General features: G+C 41.3%; 2 protein-coding genes across 2 annotated transcripts in view; one reads left to right on the top strand and one right to left on the bottom strand.

The window, feature by feature from the left end:
- eva1aa (eva-1 homolog A, regulator of programmed cell death a) overlaps positions 1–13,842 on the bottom strand; it is a 72,426-nt gene extending 58,584 nt beyond the window's left edge. Inside the window, exon 1 of the mRNA XM_005731022.1 lies at positions 13,474–13,842. Within this exon, the coding sequence (XP_005731079.1) occupies positions 13,474–13,582 (109 nt within the window). The 5' untranslated portion in view covers positions 13,583–13,842. The remainder of the gene's footprint in view (positions 1–13,473) is intronic.
- A 631-nt stretch (positions 13,843–14,473) lies between these two features.
- mrpl19 (mitochondrial ribosomal protein L19) lies at positions 14,474–17,104 on the top strand. Its single transcript, XM_005731021.2, has 6 exons — positions 14,474–14,629; positions 14,841–14,961; positions 15,084–15,202; positions 15,302–15,436; positions 16,106–16,287; positions 16,588–17,104. The coding sequence occupies exons 1-6, from the start codon at positions 14,551–14,553 to the stop codon at positions 16,807–16,809; spliced, it is 858 nt and encodes a 285-aa protein (XP_005731078.1). The 5' UTR covers positions 14,474–14,550; the 3' UTR covers positions 16,810–17,104.
- Positions 17,105–18,174: the final 1,070 nt, after the last annotated feature.

The following is an 18,174-nucleotide window of genomic DNA, read 5'->3' as shown; positions in this document are numbered from 1 at the left end:
CAAACTGCTTTTGTAAACATGCCATGTACAGTCCTCACTGCTAAACTGTTCTGATTTGGATTTTAAAAAATGCATTCCTCAATTAATCTGCTATGAATCAAACCAATCCCAAAGAGGTTTTTGCAGCCACATCCTCTTTGCAACACATTTAACTAGCCAGCTGCTCCCATTGTCCCCTAGCAACTGGCCGTCGCAAAGGGGCCGCCGACCAGTCTCAAGGTCTGTGTGACTGAGGTCTAACCGGTGCAGTGTTGCCTTTCCTGAGCATGTTAACAGACATGCACTTTACATACGCTGTGTGCACTACATTTAGTTTTGCTGTTTGACTGATCAAACAATAGCTAATGAAATTGGAGAACGTGTGGCAAAAAGAGAAAGAAAACCTAAGGAGAGAGAAAATAAAGAGTGGGTAAACTGATGTTAGAAGACAAGCTGAGGGTTTTGCTGCATTAAGATTTATAAGCATGACATTCAACTGTGGGTATGCTTGTGTGTGTTTCTTTCTTGTCTTTTACACAGTGGCAAAACTGTGAGCATATGGGTAAATGCAACACTGATTCTAACATTTTAGACAGATGTGAAAAAAAAGCAAACAAAAAATTCCTGTGCTTTGATCAGTTTCACTGGTGCACAAAATTCTCTGGTTTGGAATCCAGAGGGAAGAAAAGGTCTGTGTGCTAACTTGTTTATCCCACTTTTTAAAAATAACAGCACGGGTTGGCCTCGTGGTGTGTATCAATACCCTCGGGCAATGGTCGCCTTATTTTGAAAATCGGAGTTGCTTACACATCTACCCTTCCTCCCCTCAAACGAGAGAGAGAGAGAAAGAGAGAGAGACCAGAAACCAAGCAGCTGAAGTCATTAAAACCAGACACACAAACACAAACACTCTGTTCTCCTGGTCCTTTCCTCCTCCCGGTGATAGCTTATCTTTTTAACACCTTCACACACAAACAAGCAGCCACACGCACACACACGCACACTCACATTTAAACCAACAGACTCATGTATAAGTAAACAAACGGACGTCTACAGCCCGCTCTGCCCCCAGCCTTTCCGAACACAGCTCATTTATTTGTTCACAGCATGATGTATGAATCCAAAAGCAGCACACTGGCAGGCTTATAATGATGTGTCTGGGTTTTACGGCCTGAAACTCTGCAAGTCGCTTAAACTCTAATAGAGGCATGAATCCCACTCTTCCAGGGGTGCATAAAATGCTACTAAAATGAATGATCTAGCGAGGAATGTCACATGCTAAGTCATGCACATGCCAGGAGGGACAAGGAGTTTGCAACAACTTCTTTTTCTTGCTTGTTTATCACAATAAGGGAAAGAAAAAAACCCACACTGGACAGTCTGCTTTATATGAAAGCACAGGAGGAGCGTGCCCTGACAGCTAAAGTCATCTTAGCAACGAGGTCACGCTTGATATTTTAGATTGTTGACAAGAGCCGACCCCTGCAGACAATCAGAGGACGTCCACCTGTGGGTCTGCTGTCTAAAGATGTCCCGAGGGTGCTGAATGGGTATAAATCTCTCAGCTTGGGGATGTCCTCACGGCATGACAGTGGCCGCTAAGTCTGCCTTAGGGAATCATCAAAACCCAAATACTGGACACTCCCATGACCTCTGTCAGCACGTGCCTCTTTTTGTGACCTCAGAGGGTCAAAGGGCACAAGGCAGGAGGACACTTCCACTCCAAGCTTCAGAGCATGTGTGTTTCTTTTTAAACGGTGGGATGGAATATGGGGTTGAAGGGTGAAGGAGTGAGGGGCACTGGGGTTCCGGGAATATCTCTGGCTTTTGCATGCAAATGGAGAAAAATATGGACAGACAGAACCAGAGGAGGGCAGATCTGTCATTTTAATGGTCACTTTTACGGTCTGGAAGAGTTGGGTGGCAGTCACAGTGCATATCCCTAATCACCAGACAGATGCATCAGTGTGTAAGCTTCATCGTCACAAAGTGAACGACAGATGTATCCTTCCTCAGTCACCATCATCACAGCAGATTGGATTTAAGTGACTGCTGGTTGGAGCAGTTGTAGCCTGAGGCTTGGACAAGTGAGCTTTTGACAGTGAGGTCACCACTGAGACAATTCATTGCACTCATTTAAACTGCCAGAGAGAAGGCTAGACAGAGACACTTATGACAATTTGTAACAATTGGCTATACAGCGTGGAAACTTCAAAGAAACGTGTCCAAATTTCAACAGAGCAGCAAAACTATCGCTCTTCAAAAATACGAACGTCAATATTAACACTTGAATTAGCATACACTTAGAAGGTTAGGAGTCCTCAGGGAAACTTTATCAGTAGGCCAATGCTCTCGTGGTAATGGACTCGTGGTCATCATGGTAATGGACATAATTAAGCTTTTTTGTTATCCAAAAAACTAAAAGAAAGAAAGAAATAGAAAGCAAGAATTTTTGTTTTTACAGCTCTAGAATCAAACCATACATTAAAGTCATGTTTAAGAAGATTTTTTTCAGTCTTATTCATTAAATATTATTTAAGTTAGAAAAATTGTCTCCTGGATGGGGCCTTTACATATCATACTATACATGACAAAGGTAATATATATTAATGCATTATTAAAAACCTTCTCATGATAGGATGTAGTGATGTTTTTCTGCAGAACAACAACACAAGCCCAGGCATGTCTGAGAGCAAGAGCAGAGTGTCAGCCTGTGTAGTACCTAAAAAGAGAGCTACTTGAATAATATGAAAGTGGTTTGGCTACAAAAAATTAGACATCTAAAAAAAACAAAAGAGTCCAGTACGTGCTTACTTGTAGAATCTGCAAGAAAATGGTTTCAATGCATGATATCAAAACACACTTTCCAGTACAATTTACTAGTGATGCGCGATACCACTGATTTCCTTTCCGATCCGAACTTGAAGCAAGTAGTTTCAAAGCTCAGCCTGAGATACATCTAATGGTAGAAAATGTTTTTTCAATTTCAATTTTACTATGCAACAATAGTGTGCAGACTGCTGAAGAGTTACAATGTCATGCTACTTTAAACTACACTTTTAACCAGTTACAGTATCACCAACAAAATTATATTTTTGTTATCTGCTTAAGATTTATTGAGCTCAGCTCTGACTGAGTCAATAAACAGTGTTATCACAATAAGATAGAAACTGAAACACAGCAGCCAAATTAATGAAGTTAATTAAATGAAGTTAATTAAACTTTACTTTTATTTTTGAGTGAAGTTTCACATCTTTCTTGACATTAGTAAAAAAATTATTTTAAATGATAGTACGTTATAATAGTCATCCTAAAATGAGAATGAAATGTACAGTCAAAATTCTCCTTCTAAGCCTTCTTTCCATAAACTAGTTTCCTAACGCTGTCTAAGCTGAAAATACTCTTGCATTAAAAATAACAAACCCTTTTGCAACACCATCAAAACAGCCTGGCTGTCTGGCAGGCTGTAATCCTGCAAATTGCTGTATTACATTCATCCTTCTTTATTTTTCTCAAAAGCCCACAAAACTCCCTCCAAAAGCAATCGTCAGTCTTAATGCATTAACAGCAAGACCACATACCTCTATCACAGTTCAGGCATGTGCTTGGCAAAAAAGAGAAATATTTCCCTTAAAAAAAGGGAAAAAAAGAAAAAAGCATAGGAGTGGGTGGGCACTGAAAGGCTGAGCTTTTTGGAGGGAATTAACAAGCTTATCTGGTAGGGTGTTCTGTGAAAACAAGCAACAGAACAACTTCAGAAGAACTGCGAAAGTAAAAACCATCTGCAGGATGTCCACTGGCACTTAGGAAGGAGATCCCTTTCCTTTTACAACAAAGTCAGACAGATCTGCAGGGACAGACTGAAGGTGAAACCTACTTTGTTTTAGTTATAAAGAGCTTCAGTTACAAATGCCATTGAATGCTATTGAAGAAAATCCAGTCTGTACTTTACACACATTTTTGTTTCTTTTTTTATTATCGTGATTAAATTGTGCTGAAAGAGCAACAAACACAATCTAGGTTTGGGTGGTAAAAATTTATTTGGCTTAGGGGAAAACGCGTGGAATCTGTCTCCTCCCGTCTCTGGTTCCCTCCCCCTTTACCTGAGCTGGCCAGAGGGGCAGTAAGCAACAGATTAGCAGTGCTTTGGGGAGCAGGCTGCTGTAGCGTGCTGTAATGCAGACTGTCAGTCCAACACAGTTGGGGGGCTACACAATGCCTCCTTGTTCTGACTGGCCCTTCGGTGCCCCACCTCTCTACCTCTCCATCGCTCTGTGCCCTCTGTCTCTCTCTTAGCCTCCAAGGGTTTCAAACTATAAAAGGAAGAAATGCTGCTCAAATTGTTTCCTTTTCTCTACTATAGCAACCTGCTCATGGGTGGATGGATGGAACGAGATATCAACTCTTGAGCCAAGCACAAATCAGCACCCAGGAAACAGACTTAAAGACAGAGGAGGCATCAATGCATGGCTAACATTTTTCAAGTCACAGAAATAATAAAGAGTGACAGGGTTTTTTTTGTCTTGTATCTTTTTGCATGTGAGCATGTCTTCCTGCTTGTTTAGAGCATAATAATAGCCAGTGCCAACATCCTTCAGCCTTTTCCTCCCCACATGCTGCTGTTTATTTACAGCTCAATGTAAACTGTCCAACCCTATGTACTAGCAGCAGAAGACACAACTCAAAAGACTTTTTCTGTAAAACAGCCTGTGGCTGTATTGGAAATATGAATTATTATTGTTAATTTATTGTTTAATTAGAGCTTAAATAGACACAGAGATCTGTAGATAGTTTTGTAAGTGCAGCTGCATACAGCAACGCCAGGGTGCCACTCAAGAATCTTCTTCACAAGTTTCTGTGTTTTCTTTGGATCTTCTAACTCTCCCTAATGCAAGAAAGGGCAAGTAGAAACGCACACCTGCAATGTGTATATATACATCTTTTCAGTTAAATGGAATTAGACCCTCTCTTCTCTCCCCAATAACAGTTATTACTATAACACCATCCAGCTCAGCGTCTGATTGGGCCATTTGGGTGTTTTTACGTACTGAGAGAAATCTATACAAAATAACGATTATGGTGCAGTATTCACAGCTGACTGGACGAGAAGTTCTCTCCTGATAAAAAACCTCGATTCTCAGCTGCTAGTCAGACTTCCTTCTCGGCCAACATTAGTAATTTAAAATTCAGCCCGGATTTAATTATGAAGTTCAGCCTAAAATCAGGATTGAGACAGGCGTTGTTTGAAAAAGCAACACCAACATGGTAAAATTATAGTGTTTTTCTTCTTCTTCTTTTTTCGTCAGCAGCCAATATAAGCCCTCAGTCAACACACAGATAACAGTCCGTCACAGTATTTTGCTGAGTTTGCTTTCACACAGCTTTGGCTCTTTTGATTCAGACCCCAGAGAAAAACGTGTGATGTTCATCATCACTACGCGAATCTACCTGCAAAACTCAAAGAGCCCAAAAAGGAAAAAGTATGACCATTATTTGTGTTATTAAGCCCCCTTCATTCACAGAATAACTAACACTGCGGGCTTCAGTCATCTATTAAAGTCAAAGTCAGCAACTACGTCACTATGAAGGAATTTCTGTTTCAAATCCACGAGTTTCTGGCTCTGCACATGCGATTGCAAAAGATTTGCAACAGTTGTCAACAGATTTACAATTTTTACCAGTTTATCACAGTTAATCACCATATTATCACAAACAGACTGCATTTAATTGCCAAGTTGATCCACTGAGTCACAAACACAAGCAGACTGATGGCTGTGCCATTTTGTTGCCATCTTAAAACAGCAAATTTCCTTTGAAAACAGCAAATGACAAGAAACCATTTTAAAAGATAACAAGACTGCAAGTTCGCTGCACAATTATTTTGTTTATGCAGGGATTTACTAGTTTTTCCTAGTGTGACAGTAGTGTAAGATGACTAGGGATGGGTACCGGTGTCCGGTGCCATCATAAACGGTAGTAACCAGACCGAAAAGCAGCGCACATTTCGGTGCTTTATTTCGGTGCTTTTTTTTCCTGAGCTGTGATACACTTTAGATTCTAGCCAATCATTTTACGTTTCCGAGGATAGTAGGCGGGGCCAGGTACGTACGTTCTGTTAGAGCAGAGCTACAGATTAAAAATGTCCAAGGCGAAGCGGTCAAAAGTCTGGCTGTACTTCATAGCAAAATATGCAAACTCAGCAGCCTGCAACAAGTGCTTTAAGCTGATACTGTGATACTGTCAAAGGAGGTAACACCTCAAATCCGATGAAACACCTGGCGACGCATAGCGTTTTTTTTAAAAGCCCAGAAATGGGCCGTATTTGATAGCTTGCTGCGAGACCTCACATCGAGCGCATCTACTGCGGGTGGGTTGCCTGTTATGCAACATCCCCCAAAAACACGAAGAGGAGAGTCCTGGCCCCTAGCCCTGCCAGTGTAGCAGAAATGATGACGGATGATGATGGCAGCAGCCGTTCTTCTCTGCGTGAGTAGCTAATTTACGTTGAGTAGGCTAACCACGTTATTACATTAATGCATGTAAGGTGAACTAGCAAACATCATCATAGCTACATGCGGCTGTCCTCTTGTTTGATGGCAGATACTCCCTTCACCCTGGCCAAAAAGGCTAAAATGACCAAAGAAAAAGTGGAAAACAGTTAAACATGAGAGGTTTAGGACAAAGTTTGTGTTTTTTCCATTGCACTGCTTCCAGCCAAGAGTGATACCATATATGCCCCATAGCTGCAGAAAAGGCTAACATTGTTATATTTTTACAAAAAACCGCTGAACATGAGAGGTTTTTGGACCAATTTTGTTTTCTCCATTCTTTAAGCACCGGTTTGAGCACCGTTTGAGCACCGGCACCGTTTCAAAAGTACCGATTTGGCACCGGTATCAGATAAAACCTAAACGATACCCATCCCTAAAGATGACCATACTAAAGATATCTGCTCTCACCAACATCACACAGAAAGAAACTGAACATTTAGAGCATTCCGAGTCTTTTTGTATTAAAATTAGGGCTGCCACAAACGATTATTTTGATAGTCGACTAGTCACCGATACTAATCAGATCATGCATCCATTGAAGGTAAAACGTACAGCTTATTGCACCAGCATGCATCTGCTCTTATATAACTATCATTAGCTTACAGCTTTAAGTGTTAGGGTGTTTGGGTGTTAACTAAAAATAAAGGCAAGATGATAGTTTATGAAATTTTAATGAAATTTGCAGATTGTTTCGGTGAAGTTTAATAAACTCCTTGCTATCTAAAATATAACGGGACACTGGAGTATATTCTCCAGCATCTCACACTTCTGATAATCAGTTGTCTGCTTGACATTTATTCAGCTGTGTAAAAACTATAACTTTAATCTCAGCCAAACTGACTTACTCAGGAATAAATAAAATACTATAAAGAAGCCAAACAATAACATTTTTAAGTTATCTAAGTGACTTATATATGTTTAACCTGAGTAGCGACAGACGCGGTGGGTTTGAAAACAATTTGCCCGGAGTTCGGGGTTCTCACGGGCTCTAGTGAGCTTTGCCCCCGGCTAGCTATCGAGCTAGTGGGTAACAGACATCGGAGCGCTTTTCAAAATATGTGGTGTCTTGATAAACTGAGCAGATATTTGAGGTTTACACAGTTACATTCTCGCTTGAAAATATGTTAACCGTTTATTTTGTGACCCAGACGCCATTGTTGGAAACTGAGCTGGGCTGCGCTATGAATTCTGGGACAGAGCTACTTCTTCTTCTTCGGGGTTTAACGGCAGCTGACATCCTTGTACATGCAGTGCTGCCATCTTCTGTTTCAGTCCGTTATTACACTCTTAAATACTACTACTTATCCCTGCGTCTTTTGTGATCTTACAAAGCTTCAAACGACGCGTCGACTACTAAATCAGTCGTCGACGATTTTGATAGTCGACGTAATCGTGACTAGTCGACTAATCGTGGCAGCCCTAATTAAAATGATTAATTAATATGAGCATTCATGTCCCGTTATATGTATAACAGAAAAAAGGAAAAGGAAAATAATTCCTGTCACTAGGAGGCCTGTGACCTCTAAACATAATGCGCAGCGCTTTTAACCCAGCTGTGTTATGTGGGTAATGTCAAGTCAAATATGAAATTCTAAAGTGTTTTACTAAACTGCCTTCTGACTCGTTTGGACCCAGGAACTGCAAAACCAGCCCGAGCCCTTCCAGACTCTTTATATCTTGAAGTTCCTGGGAGCATATGACAAATGCAGAATATGTACTTTCAGGTGCGGGTGTGATCTGATGTTTGAAAGATAAGTTGATTTAAGCAGTTAGAGAGTAGGTAAATTTTCTTAATTACATCCCACTCTCAAGGGTAGAATAAGCACTGCTGAAGTTAATCTTGTAATTAATTGTTGCTTAACTGTTATATCCTGTAGTTGGAGGAGCTCCTGAATATATTAGCAGGAGATACACATCCTCTGGAAAGCTCATGTGTGTCTGGACATGCTGGTGATTAGGCCGCAGTAGTTGTACTGCAAGGGGCCCTACCTTATATATTACTGCTCCACCGCTCAGCAATTCATCATATTGTCATTCAGTAACACTGACAGTGATGGAGAAAGCCACAGTTCGTACAAGATATTGAGCATCAGTGTAAATGACTTACTGTCAGTGTCAACTCTAGCAATGGAAAACTATAGTTCTGAATTCTAAAATCTCCCAATATGTTCTCTGTTTTTGTGTGTGTGCACCGCTGTGCTGCTGAATAAGCTTCACTCCTTCACATGTCAGTGTTTTGTGTTTTTGGTTTCCTAAGTTCTGCTGATTATTGATTGTCTTCAGTTTCATTCTTATTTCATTGTGTTTTCAGCCATGTGCCATTTGTTCCAGTTCCAAGTGAAATTTTTAAACAGATTACTGAGATAAAATGTCATTGTGTGCTTCTGCTGTGTAAAAGAAAAAAGGTTGCCCAGAAATAAATGCAATCATTAATTCTAGTCAGACCTGGTGAGAATGCCGTCACCACTGTTGCTTACTGTGTGTCTGTTCTTTGGGTGGTACCACAACATTACTAACACTCCATCCTCTACTACTTAATTTAGCATAACATTACCTCAAAAGGTGCCAAAACATTTATTACACATTACCTCACTCAGGATACGATCGCTTCCAATGCATCTTTTGGCAATGACACAATAACTCATTTTTACTGGATCGTGTTAATGAGCCCATATGCCACTACTTGACTAACGCAAAGCTCACCTTTAAGGCTATTCGTCCTGTGAGCACACATAGAAACATTAATCATGTCAGCACTTTATTTTAATTCATTGCTTTGTCTTTTCTTTTCATTTGAAAACACCTTCAGGGGATTGTGGGTTTAAAAAAAAAAGCTGATAAGGAATTTGATTTATGCAAAAAGAAAAGCTTAAAGTCTTATTTACATCTCAACAAGCCACTTTTAATCACAGCCACAGCAAAACAGAACAGAGTTTTCTCAGTTTGTTGCACTGCGATGTGGTAAAAATTTAATTTCCTCATGCCAGTCTTAAATTAGCGGAGGAGAAGATTTGCTTCCTGTTGTAAACAGCCATCTCTCATCTCCAGCTCCACTTTGTTGTTCCCCTGTGTGATGTCAAGCTCTGCCTTATGCGTGTGTTTGTTTATGTACTGATTGTATCCCGGGGGAGGAACTTACATGGTAGGTCATGTCTTTCATCACATCCATGTTGCGCCAGGCCAGACTTCCATCTTAAATTACACACACACCCCACGCACTCTGCCATAAATGCATACAGGGGCAGAAGTTATCTACATTATATCCCCAAGATTTCTGCACCCACTTTAGTTTCCTATTTCCTAAAACTGTGACTGTGGTGTATGTGGATTTGCAACCAACATTTTATGCTTCTCATATATGAACATATTTTCTGTGTCAGAGCTGCGTCAGGACCTAAACTAAATGTAAAACAACCAGCTTTAGTTTTGAATGTTTGCTTGTGATTTTAAAAGACCGAAAAAGGATTTGGATCCTATAAGTAGACTCAAAGCATCATTCAGATGTGATAACGTGCTATAAACCCAGTCATATCCCTATTCAACCACTCGGCATATAAGTGGATTTAAAAGATGAAATCAAGAGAGGACTTTGGTTTAAACTTTTGTGTGTGTGAGCTCCCTGTACTTGAGTCGCTCCTTTGGGAAAATCATTCACAGAAACCATTCTTCTGAAGAGACGTGTAACCTCTCGCTATTCAGCTCGAGAGAAAAGCGGCCTTATGCCAGGTCCTTGCTGTCCGCCTAGCCGCCTGCCTCCACCGCAGTAGACAAAACAAGTGGGAGGCAGGATTTGTTTAGACAGAGCTCACCTGGCACACACGCAGACACAGAAACAGTGATCAGGCAAGCCCAAGGGAGGAGTAGAGGCAGCAAAGAGGCGGGGAGGAGAAGCAGTGGTGGTGGAGGTATGATGAGCCTATGGAGAGGGGGAAGGGGCTTGGAGAGGAGAGCATGGGGTTCAGCATGCCACCCATATCCAGGACCATTAAAAAATCAAAGCAGATTAAGAATTTAGGGACCTTGATTGGCTTTCAAAGAAAGAATGCTCTTTTCTCCTTGTTAAATAAGGCATTTGTTATTTTTCAAACTTAAAAGTCGACATCACAGTTAGAGTCCCAGTTAAAAGCCTTAAATGCAAGTCGAATGGATCACACAAGCCAGAAATGACCCTTTAAAATGACCTAAAACACAGTGCTGCGGTGACTTTCTCGCTACCTTGCTCATCTTTGAAAAACATGTGAGGTGAGGTTCGACAGGGGAACAAAGCACAAGATGGATGGCAGGTCCCTCTAACCACACACTGATGGTTACTATAGGATGACCTCAGTTGACCCTTTGGCCCCTCAACAGCCTCACTTCCCTTTGAGTAAGGTTAAATAAGGGATGCCTGGGTGGGGGGTTAAGACATAAAAAGAGAAAGAAAGTGGCTTGACTGTAACTCTTTGGCAACATCATCAGTAAAATCTCATTAACAATGGTAGCGGCTCTAGAACATTCTGCAGTTAAAAGAAGCATACGCTATTGTATGCGAGTGTTTTGCTGGAAATGCTTACAGATAAAGCGAGCAACCGTCAGGCCAAAAGGCACGGCTGCAGCAAAAGCTTTATTCCTGTTATTGTTTTGACCTTTTTCCAAACAGCCTGGCATTCATCACTTTCCTTTAGCATCACAACTACGTGTTGACAGAAATGATAATCTGTCCTACGTCAGCTGGTAATGGCACCGAGACAGAAACACAGAAATAACAGCCAGTAATCATGTGGTCCTCAGGTTCCAGAAAATGGGCACTAAAACGACTGTGGTTAGTATTTGCACAAAGAAAGCGTTTTTGGAAAGAGAGGCTTGGCAGTTAGATGTTACATTACAAGCTGAGTGCTCAGTCCATAGCGTGAACAAAGATGGGGAGACAAGGTTTTACACTGAATTCTGTGAACTTTCAATTTAGATAAAGTAGCTAGGCTGACACCATTGTTAGCCTATAGGCTCTTAAGTGTTGCATGGCTCACTCTGTGCCTCTAATTAGCTGCTCAGATTGCTGTACTGTAATAGAAAATGATTACAGGGCAGGAGAAGAATTAAATAACCCACCAACATAGTTTTTGTTCCTCCATTTCACCAGTGCTCTCAATGGCATTGATGAAATATGAAACTATGGCTACATTTAGTTGTTAATAACAAATTCAAATGCAAATGAAATAAACTTCTACTGCCACAAATGGTCACTTGAAAAGATTCATTAAAAGCAGAGACAGAGGTCCACTGAAGTGAGCAGATTGCTCACCATCATTGGTTCAACCATCTGACTGATAAAGGTCTGATTGACAGATGGTAGATCAAAACTTCTGTCACCCTGCAGGGTGGCAGCACCTGTCAATCAAAAAGGTCTGCACGGTGTCCAAGAACAATCCAGCTAGTCAAGAATGTGAGGCTTGAAGGTTTTCTTTGTCACTGAGGTATTCTGAAAAAAGTCTCTTTCTCATCGTATCCACAGGAAAGACTGGTCAGCATTTCTGTGCGTCTGGGGAGTCAGCAACGATGACTCTACGGGGCAGAGTCTAAAAACTGATCAGAGGTCAGTGGTCTCACTGGGGGCAGAGGAATTACAGGTTTCAGAATCAAGAGGAAGTGAATTTGCACCAAAGTTGAGAGTTCAGCAAATGAACTCCTGCCAGACATGCTTTTCGTTTATGTTTGCATAATTGCGTGTAAGCCTGCAGCAGAACTCGAGATGGAATCAGCTGCTTGTTTGGTTTTTACTTGCTGGCTGATTAACCACCATGTAATCCGTTCAGTCTTATTACTTGTGACAAAATTAACATCCATCACATGTATGTGTGTACATGTTAATTACAGAAATGAAAGCTTGTTAACAGCCTTCACTAGACCAGGGTCTTTCACAGCTAATTAGGCAGCAACATGGACACATGCACACAGAATCATACACGGGGGACGCGTTACATGCATCTGCTCTTTAGCACCTTTCCCCGTAGCGTTAGTCTGCTGATTCCAATCATTAGACCCATTAGAGGCCAATTAACACCATCACAAAGCTCCCTTTCTGTTTTATAGCACCATAAACAAAATCTGCAGACTTGCCTTGGGCCCAGCAGAGCTCAACAGACTAATGCAACACAGAATAATTTAATTCAGTAATATACTACCTTTTAGGAGCAGACACAAAGGCTTACAGCCTCCATCACACTGGCTTATGTATAAATTTTGACTCTTTCCTGAGGTCTAAGCACTGATATTCACTTTTACCTTTGAAGCTGATTGCAGCTTATATGAAGTACAGAAAAGCCATAAAATTTCCTCTGTAGTCGGCTTTTGCTTTATTCTTTGGGTTGTAAATCTATAAAGAAGGGCAGCATCTGGCCTAGACCACAGTTCCCATCCAGTAACACATTAACCATTATTCCATTTATCTCAACTGCATCATCAATGGTGTGTGTGTGTAGCAGGTTTATGCTGTGCTGATAAACCAGCCTCCAGACTAATCCATACAGTCGGATCGGTTTAGTAAAAGAGAACCTGTTTGAAGTGCCTTATGTGGGTCAAACTGTGTCAGAATAGGCCTTAAAGATAAGCATAAGGGTGTTTTCCGCATGTTTAAGTCGTGCCCTATAGTGGGTTTGCGCAAACATTTGAGTGTGCATGCTGCAGCACGCCACAGGCACGGGCCGTCCCGAGAGGAGAATTTGATGCGAAACAGCACTGAAATCAGTTATAGTGGCAGTCGTGCTCAGCAGTTATTCGTGATGTGTTTCATTTCCCAAGGGGGCAAAAATAAACTCTGCACACAACACGCTCAAGTTTCAAATGAGCGCAAGTGCAGTCACGCAGTATAAAAGCAAGTTCTAAGAAAAGAACGTGCCGCTTTGTAAAGTCTAGAAAACAAGATTGTATTTCGTGTGTATTGCAAAACAAATAACAAAATCACAACCTGAAAGGTCTGGAGAGCCCACGGTGAGATCGCAGAGGACGGTCAGACACGTTATTCCCAAGAGGAGCGTAAAACTGACGGCTGAGAGAGTCCCATCTGAGAAGAACATCCTTGAAGCCTCGCGTTTTTAAATTGTCTCCGAATCATTAGAAAGTCCAGCAGCATCAGCAGCAGCGGAAACATCGAGGTTCAGACTGTGAGATGAATTCAGGAGATGTGCGCGTCCATGTCTCTAGCCTTCTCCTCAGCCTCCCACCACACCGCTGTGAGACTGAGACTGGGATTACTCAAGACTGGAGCCGTACACAGCTCTCTGACTACACTTCCAACTGCGTGTTGTGGAGGATGGCCACCACCTGCGGGATCGACGCTCCCCTGCATGGTCTCAAAGAGCCAGAGTTAGCTTAGGAAGTCTTTTTCCTTCTTCTTAAATGTGCAATGTTTGAGTCCTAATTGACAGAGGTGTCTATGTTACTTATGTATATTATATCTATTTTCCACTTTATATCTACTTTCGTCTACTTTCGTAATCTGACAGCTACAACGACCAATCTGATAAAATACGATTTAAAACAGAGTAATAACAGACTATAGCGACAGCCTATAGGTTATACCTGTAACAAGAAGCTCCAACATAATGAGAAAGACCATACAAATGCTACATACTTCTGACTTAATTATTATTATTTTTAACCACTGCTCTTCTATATAAAATAATTGAGGTGGGATTTTTATCAGTACGGTGTGCCCTGTGCCATGCTATTTTGGACACATTTTGCTATTGCTAAAGTTTTACTTAAGCAAAAACTGAAATAGCTAGAAAGCTAAGCACTTAGCGCCGTAATAATGTCGTCACCATTTTAGAACATATTATTATTATTATTATTATTATTATTATTATTATTATTATCATTATTATTATTATTGCACGTCAGGACCAACCGATATCAAATGAAGGAAGAGTTTCACCATCTTGTGGGCAACTTGCCGCATTACAGCTTGGAGAATTCGCGTTTCAAGTACGTTTGACCCACACGGCTTCCGTACAGTCTCACACGCGACAACAGAAGGTCAATCATGGCAGCCTGCACTAAAAGGCTGGACAGATTTATAATCTCACTGAGGTTACTGCGAAACTTGCAGCTCCAAAATGAGCGTAAGTAAATGGATTTACTTTTTTAAATCTTCTGTATTATTATATAACTGTGTATTTTCCTGACATGTCGTTGGACGCGCCGTACTTGTGTCCACTGAGCTAACGGAGCTAACGCTAGAAACAACCTCTCCAAAAAAATAACATGCGTAACCCTTATGTTTACAACTAACTGATGAGAAACAAGACGGTCTTAGTTTCTTCTCGATTTCAGGGTTTCTGTCTACATCTCCGTGTCTTCGTGTTGCTGGGAATGACAGCGAATCGCCGAAATTCGTCCCTCCATCGAAACCTGTCATTGTAGACAAGACACAGACTGTGGCATCTCTCCGAAAGTATGAGGCTCATTTGCAGAGCAGACACCGCAAAATTTCAGTGACATTGTGTAAAGTGTGTATGAGGGCGTAAATAAGACTTTTTTTTTGTAACATGTCCCCCCCTGCTCCTCTTTCCTTAGGTTCCTGAGCCCAGAGTTTATCCCTCCTAGACAGAGAACAGATCCTTTAAAGTTTTCTATTGAGAGGAAAGACATGATTCGCAGAAGAAAAGTGCTCAACATTCCTGAATTTTATGTTGGTAAGAACCTAAACTGTCAGGTGTAGTACCACTGCATGTTGAGACATTTGAATATTTTGACCTGAATGTAGAGATTTATAACAGTTTTGTTGGTTTCAGGGAGTATTCTAGCTGTGATTATGGCTGATCCAAATGCCAGTGGGAAAAGCAACAGCTTCATTGGCATCTGCATCCAGAGAGGAGGAAAAGGGCTGGGAGCCACATTTGTCCTGAGGAACATCATTAATAACCAAGGTGAGGTTTGTTTGTTTTGTAAGAAATGTCTTCTGAATGCAGAGGATCAGGGGTACTGCATGAGGAAATTAGGAGCAGCAGAGAAATATGTGAGCATGGTCCAGGACATGCACAAGGACAGGAAGACAGCGGCGTTCTGGGATTATATCACGGATTGTTGAGAGATGAGATTAGGCAGGAATCTCTGTGAACTGTGTTGTTCGCAGACGACATTATGTTTTGTAGTAAGAGTAAGGAGCAGGTGGAAGAGAAGAGGAATGAAAATCTGTAGAATCAAGACAAAATACGCATGTGAATGAGAGGGAGACTGGTGGAAAGGTGAGGTAGAGAGATAGTGAGGATAGATGAGTTTAGATACCTAGGGTCAAACAGCCAAAGCAACAGACAAGAAGAAGAGAGTGCAAACAGGGTGGATATGAGTTCCTTTTTAGCAGTGAGACTTTAAAGGAAGCTTTACAAGATAGATATTGAGACCTGCTGTGATTTGAGATACTAATAAAAAGTTAAGAGGATGAGCTGAAGATGTTAAGGGTTTTATTTGGAGTGCCTAGGATGGTTTTTGCTTTATTCTTTGGGTTGTAAATCTATAAAAAAGGTGTTGCAGATCACCAGCCAGGTGATCGGGGATAACCCATGTTTTAATAATGTACGCCTGTGTTTTTGACCTAGGTGTGGAGATCTGCTATGAGCTGTACAACCCTCGTATTCAGAAGATTGAGGTGCTGAAGCTGGAGAAAAGACTAGACGATAATCTGATGTACCTGAGAGACGCTCTGCCCGAGTACAGCACTGTGGACCCTGAAATGAAGCCGGTGCCTTTCTCGCCTACTGGAGAGGTGCCTGTCAACAAGGTGAGAGAACTTAAAGGTGAACTGAAACAGCTGGATCAAGTTGGGCTTCTCCAAAGCAAACTCATCTAATACACTCAAATGTTTTTTTAAAATATTTTTGATGAACCTTTATTTATTATTACTGATATTACTACAGGTCTTATTTGTAGCAGTGCTGAAATAAATAGGCCAAATGTGTGGGATTTGATAAGTGTTGAGCCCAGTCCAGTTCAGTCTATTTATTTAACAGACCTAAGATGCAAGAATAAAACTGCAGCATTTTGAACCAAAAAGAATTACTTGTTTTTATCTGTCCTCCAGATCAAGGTAAGGATGCGTCCAAAGCCATGGTCTAAACGCTGGGAACGGCCTAAGTTCAACATCCAGGGCATCCGCTTCGACCTCTCCCTGACCCCAGAACAGATGGAGCATGCCCAGAAGTGGGCACAGCCGTGGCTGGAGTATGACATGCTAAAAGAGTACGACACATCCAAACTGGAGGAGCAAATCTTCAAAGAAGTCCAGCAGGAGATGAGCAAGTGAAACAAACAACTTTTTTTCTTATTACCATCAGTGTAGACTTTTCAAAATTGGAAGATTAGGCGGTCATGGTTGTGGATCAAATCAAGTCTTATTCCAAGCGGTTTACAACAGCCACACCTCTTTATCTAACAAGAAGTGAATATGGATATTGATGTTCTATTTGTAAAAGCATTGTCTTCTTCATGTCTGCGTATCAGTCTGCTGAGGAGTTCTTCCAGTGTCACTAATTTTAGCTGTGACATTCACAGTATGCGATGAAGTGTCGTCTGTAATAAAAGCTGATTAATCCTGCAAAGCGTTACAACTGAATTTCATTGCCTTGTTATGGTCTGTGTTCTTTGTTTGGAGTTGTGACACCAGGTGGCGGTGTTTCTCTACTCAAGTCGCCTCCCGTAGCAGTTACATAACTCCCGCACTGTTTTGAGGAGAAACCACTGCCGTGCTAAATAAACAAATAATGTTTTATTTAAACTAATGATGACAGGACCATTCCAAACAAGCAGGTTAACTGAGATGTTTTTTTGGGTCGATTTTTCCATCCGTTCATGTTCTAAGGGGTTTATGGGCTAAACCTGGCAGCCGTAACCCAGAACCTTGGTATTGAAGGAGCACACACACCAAAGACACCCGGTAGTGTTTTACTGTTGTGGATGGAAAATTGTGGTGTTGAGATGGTATGTTAGAGCGTCAGTTGGGTAGTATAAAAACTCTTGGACTCCTTATGTTATGTCTGCTCACTGTGAGTGTGTGTGTGCGTGTGTGTGTGTGTGTCTGTGTGTATAAACATGCTCAATGAGTCCCTGCACTCTAATTTCTCCATATTACAGGATGAGATGTGGAGAAAATGGTCTCTAATACAGGAGTAGCAGATGTTTGCTGAGCTCATTATGGACCACACAGATTCCCTGTGTGGAGATAGAGCGGAATAAAGGGAGTGAGGACTCGTGTTACATTTAGGGTCATGGAGTGGAAGAAAGCCTTTAACTGTGATATACAGCAATTCACAGTGTATCTGCTAAAGTTAATGGTTTGTAATTGTTTTAGTCGAATTGCCAAATCTTCTGCACCTGTTGAACAAATAGGTTTCCACATCGGTGCAGTGTTATACACACTGTGTTTACTCCGGCTAATTTATTCTCTGCCTAATTAGATGTGACCTGCAGCAAAGAAAACCAACTCCATGTGCTTCTGTATACAGTTGACTGAGAGCCTGTCCTGCGTGTCGTCATTATGCTACCTACTGAACCTGCAGGCCCTTTCACCTTTTTCGGTATTTCTCTTTGAGGCTGAAGTTCCCACGTGGAGGCGGCAACAGAAATGTTTACGTTGCAGCATATTACCGAGTCTTTAGGAGCATTCCACGGC

Source organism: Pundamilia nyererei, unplaced genomic scaffold (assembly GCF_000239375.1).
Source record: "Pundamilia nyererei isolate P.nyererei 1_Seehausen unplaced genomic scaffold, PunNye1.0 scaffold00041, whole genome shotgun sequence".
Lineage (NCBI taxonomy): Eukaryota > Metazoa > Chordata > Actinopteri > Cichliformes > Cichlidae > Pundamilia > Pundamilia nyererei.
The sequence above is the reverse complement of the archived record's forward strand: the minus strand, read 5'-3'. Positions and strand labels throughout refer to the sequence as shown.

Coding starts and splice junctions, on each gene's coding strand:
- mrpl19 (XM_005731021.2), top strand. CDS start 14,551: ATGGCAGCCTGCACTAAAAGGCTGGACAGATTTATAATCTCACTGAGG. Junction 15,437..16,105: donor GAACATCATTAATAACCAAG/GTGAGGTTTGTT, acceptor TTTTTGACCTAG/GTGTGGAGATCTGCTATGAG. Junction 16,288..16,587: donor GAGAGGTGCCTGTCAACAAG/GTGAGAGAACTT, acceptor TCTGTCCTCCAG/ATCAAGGTAAGGATGCGTCC.